The 5,000-nt window shown below is 50.7% G+C and overlaps 1 protein-coding gene across 1 annotated transcript in view; it reads left to right on the top strand.

Moving 5' to 3' along the window:
* Nucleotides 1-5,000, top strand: part of ppp1r9bb (protein phosphatase 1, regulatory subunit 9Bb) — a gene marked incomplete at both ends in the record, with an annotated part of 30,142 nt that overhangs the window by 64 nt on the left and 25,078 nt on the right. Inside the window, one exon of the mRNA XM_080841386.1 lies at nt 1-1,409. This exon is cut by the window's left edge and continues 64 nt beyond it. Coding sequence (XP_080697512.1) covers nt 1-1,409 — 1,409 coding nt within the window. The remainder of the gene's footprint in view (nt 1,410-5,000) is intronic.

Raw genomic sequence — 5,000 nt, 5'->3', positions numbered from 1 at the left:
CGCACCGCAACGCGTACGAGGCGAGCATCCAAGCGCTGAAGCCGGCCAACGACATCCTGAACAGTGCCGCCAACGGAGATGCCCAGGATGGGAAGCAGAAGCAGTCGAACCGCGGCCGCACGTACGGCTCCAACGTGCACCGCATCAAAAACATGTTCATGCAGATGCAGGGAGCCTCCTCGCCTACGGAGGGGGAGGATCCGGTCAAAGAGACCGAAGAGATCAAGCCCGTGCGCCTCACCCTTCCCCGCGCTGGAAGCCTGAACGAAAACGTCGACCACAGCGCACTGCTGAAACTGGGCGCCACGGTCTCCGAGCGGGTCAACAAGTTCGACCCGAAAGCAGAAGGTGGCCAGCAGCGAGGTGCCTCCTCCCCCTCCTCCTCTGCATCCTCCAGCTTCTCCAAGCTGCAAGAGACACGCAAGATCTTCGAGCAGCAGCAGCAGCAGCAGCAACAGGAGAAACAGGCCGCCTCTAACCGCGTCCTGCTGAAGAAGGAGCGGGTCGCGGGGATTCAAGACGGACGGCTGGACGTTGTGGCCCGGTTCAACGGCAGCACCGAGTCGCTGGACAGCCTCGACGCGGTAGGCGGTGGGCCTACCGACGCCGTGTCGCCCACCGTTAGCCAGCTGAGCTTGGTGTTCGAGCGAGCCGCTGAGCTGCGGAACAACCTGCACCGCCTCTCGAACACGCCACCGCTCCCGTCGCGGGGCGTCACAGCCAAACCCAGCGCCCTCAACTCCAAAGTCATTTCCAAACGGGTCCGGAGCTTGCCCGCGTGTTCCAACAGAGAAGACGGCTCGAATCAGCAAGAGCAAGATGGGTCGGTTAAACACAGTGGAAAGGGACCCACACAGAACCAGGGTTCCATCACTACGGACCGGTCAGCCTCAGCAGGCCAGGTAGCCATAGACGGAGCCCAGAGATGTGAGTCTGAGTGGGCTGAGAACGGCAACGGTGTGACCTCCACGCCACCAGAGGGTAAAGCCCAGCAGACCTCCAGCGTCAACACCAGAGGTACCAGAGGCACCCACAGCCCTGTGGAGAATGGCAAGGAGGCCTCGGACAGGGACTCTGCCCAGGATGGGCACCACGGGCCCGGGGAGGGAGAGGACGGGGAGCGGGGTGGCGGCGTGGGGAGGTCAGCGCGGGGGTGGAGGCGCGGAGGAGAGGACGAGGAGGAGGCTGAGGAGGCACAGAAGGAGGACCACTCCGGCGCCGACATGCTGGACATCAGTGCTTACAGCGCAGCCGGGGAGGAGTCCGCAGGCAGCGAGGAGGAAGAGGAGGAGGAGGAGGAAGACGAGGCCTACGAGCCGGAGTCCAGCTGCTCGGAGATCCCGGGCCTGCCCGCCGAGGACGAGCCGCCCCCCAGCCGCAAGCTCCGCTTCAGCACCAACCCCATCCAGGTGAGAGAGAGGGGCATGCTGGGATAGCTCACACTGGAGATCCTCCAGTCACGTCAGTGTATGCTTACGCCTCTGAATCATGATGCACACACACACACACACACACACACACACACACACACACACAACACACACACACACACACACACACACACACACACACACATACTCCATGTACACACACAGTAGCATGACACACACACAAACTCACTCGTACATGCTATTAATCTCATAGTCCTACCTGCACCAACTTCACTTAAAAAGACAGGACCAAGCTTTGCATAACTGCAATTTGAACATTTATAACAGCCATTTGCACTTGTATAACTGCTATTTAAACATTTGATCAGTTATAACTCCACCACTACCGCAGAGCTAGACCAGATGCAGAGGCCCTGTATGAGTCACCGGCCCCCTGTTTCTGATGTTGTGATGATATTAGAACATCCTCCAGAACGGGCCTCATCTCTGATCATATAGTGATATTAGAACATCCTACAGAACGGGCCTTATCTCTGATCATATAGTGGTATTAGAACATCCTCCAGAACGGGCCTTATCTCTGGTCATATAGTGATATTAGAACATCCTACAGAACGGGCCTTATCTCTGGTCATATAGTGGTATTAGAACATCCTACAGAACGGGCCTTATCTCTGGTCATATAGTGGTATTAGAACATCCTACAGAACGGGCCTTATCTCTGGTCATATAGTGATATTAGAACATCCTACAGAACGTGCCCTTTGATCTTATAGTGGTATTAGAACATCCTACAGAACGTGCACTATGATCTTATAGTGGTATTAGAACATCCTACAGAACGTGCACTATGATCTTATAGTGGTATTAGAACTTCCTATAGAATTTGCCCTATCTCCGATCTTATAGACATGTGTGTGTGTGTGTGTGTGTGTGTGTGTGTGTGTGTATATATATTATAGTCACTATAAGATCAGAGGCAAGGCCAGAGACAAGGCCTATAATGCGTAGTGGTGTTAGAACATCCTATAGAATGGGCCCTATGATGTTAATATATGGTTCAGATTCTGATCCATTCTAGAGTCCTTCCTGTTTTGGAGGTGTGTTTGTCTTCCTGTGTTTGTGTGTTTCAGATGTGTGTGTTTTTCTTTTGACGGCTTGCCTGTGGGGTTGAATGGAGGTGATGACATGTGTGTTTGAGTTGCATGTTGTGTGTGTTTTTCCATACAAGCCAGCCATTGTCCCAATGTAACAGATACAATATCTATGGCAAAGGGAAGGTTAAACATTTGTATGCTCGCACACAAACATACACACAAACACATACACTTGTGCACACCCATATGTACATAGATGCAGACAAAACTCTCGTAACACAATTAAAACACATACTTATCCGCATTCATCCTCAAACCTGTATATGTAGAACGTTCACACACACATGCACACACATGCACACACACACACACACACACACACACACACACACACACACAAACACACTCACACACTTCCTGAGAGTTTAAGACTTCTGCCCTTAAGTGTGTGTGTGTTTTCTCCATCGGGAGGTGTGTGTGGAGTGAGAGTGGATAGGAGAAAGCCACTGATGAAGGTAAATCCACCAATAATGTTGTACTGAGGCTTAACTCCTTGCTCCTTGCTCTCCTTCACTCTCAGTGGTAGTGCACAGTCTGTACAGGTCTATTCAGGGCTATAGGAACTTCAACAGTCTTATTGTGGAGACACCATTAGGATTAGGGGCGGAGTGGCCATCGGGAGCACCGGGATTTTTCCCGGTCGGCCGGTAGGCCAATAATCTCTCGAGAACCAGCCTGCAGGCCGGCCTTTGCAGCCGTCGCATCAAATTCATGAGCGGCCCAGTTGAATATACGTGAAATCCTGGTCCCGGGAAAATCTCTAAATTCTCTGAGAGTTACAAGATTAGCCAGTCCAATCACTATTTATAGCACTATTTGTCTCTGTACATCACACCTATGGTGTGTGTCAAACTCACTCCCATCAATCCAACCTTCTGATTTTTGTTTAGCCTCATATAATGATGTAATTCTTTTTATTCAGACGCTCCATTACTTTCATGACCACAAATATAAATTGGCCAGCGATTTAATTCGTTTTTTTTTTTGTTGAATGTAGAATAGTCGGTGCAAAGCATCATGGGAAATGCGTATCGTTCTGCCTTTATCAAGTGAACCTAGGGAGATAAATTAGCGGCTATCAGGGAGAGATAGCAGGTGAAGCGGGCCTGATGGAGGGACATAAGAGAAAGGAGAAAGGAGGGGGCAAAAAGGCCAGACTGAAAAAGAGGCAGATGCTGGAGGAAAGTGCATCAAAATGTACAAGAATTACGGATTTATTCAACCAGCCGTCAACTAGGTGCGAGTGAGTTGACATGACACATTGTTGCGAATTAGCATAACATTTGAGCCAATACGGGACGCGATTTGTTCCGTATTTCCATAAGTATATACAAATACACTGTCACTGTCATGTCTGTCACCCACACATCAACTATAAATCTAACAATAATGATCAAAAGCCGCCCGTTTGTTTCTGTAGTTGATATATGGGAGGTGGAGGGGATGCGGGTTGGGCCAGTTGTGGGCACGTTGTGGGCACGTTATGGGCCGGTGGTGGGCCGGTGCAGTCAGAATTGTCCCGGTGGATTTTTGTGTTCCACTCCGCCCCTGTGTGTGTGTGTGTGTGTGTGTGTGTGTGTGTGTGTGTGTGTGTGTGTGTGTGTGTGTGTGTGTGTGTGTGTTGCTACCTTCCGTGCTAGTTCCCTGACACGAGGGCCAGCATGCTTGGCGGGGACGGTGCCAGTATGCCATCGCTGGTGTCGTGTGGTGAGAGGGCTGTTGTGTTTCCCTCACTGGCTTCCCTGCTGTCTCCCTGCACACTTTACTGCCTGCAGTGTGTGTGTGTGTGTGTGAGAGAGAGATAGAGTATGTGTGTGTGTGTGTTTGGTTTATGTGTGTGTGTGTGTGTGTGCACTTTTCTGCCCCTTGACTGCTCAGCTATCTGGGCATCTGTGCCTGATGCAGCATTTCAAAAATATTTCTCTCACTAGTTTCCTTCCTTCTGTCTTTCTCACACATACACACACACACACACACACACACACACACACACACACACACACACACACACACACTCACACACACCCCTGCAGTGTGATAAGGGAGCTGACACTCTCCTTGTGACATTTACAGAATGCCTTTGCAGTGCCCTCGTTTGTGTGTTTGTGTGAGTGTGTGTGTGTGTATGTGTGTGTGTGTGTGTGTGTGTGTGTGTGTGTGTGTGTGTGTGTGTGTGTGTGTGTTTTGTCCTGGTGCATCCAATATGGCTGCCAGTCTTGCATAAGGGATGCACATAGTGTGTCATAGTCAGCTTGCAGCCTGAAATGGCTGAGTGTGGTAATTTTGTCTGAGTGTGTGTGTGTGTGTGTGTGTCTGTGTGTGTGTGTGTGTGTGTGTGTGTGTGTGTGTGTGTGTGTGTGTGTGTGTGTGTGTGTGTGTGTGCGTGCGTGTGTGTGTACGTGTGTGTATGTGTGTGTGTGTGTGTGTGTGTGTGTAAGGTGTTATGCATTAG

Source organism: Sprattus sprattus (genome assembly GCF_963457725.1).
Source record: "Sprattus sprattus genome assembly, chromosome: 6".
Lineage (NCBI taxonomy): Eukaryota > Metazoa > Chordata > Actinopteri > Clupeiformes > Clupeidae > Sprattus > Sprattus sprattus.
Note: the sequence above shows the minus strand (reverse complement) of the source record. Positions and strands in the feature narration are given on the sequence as shown.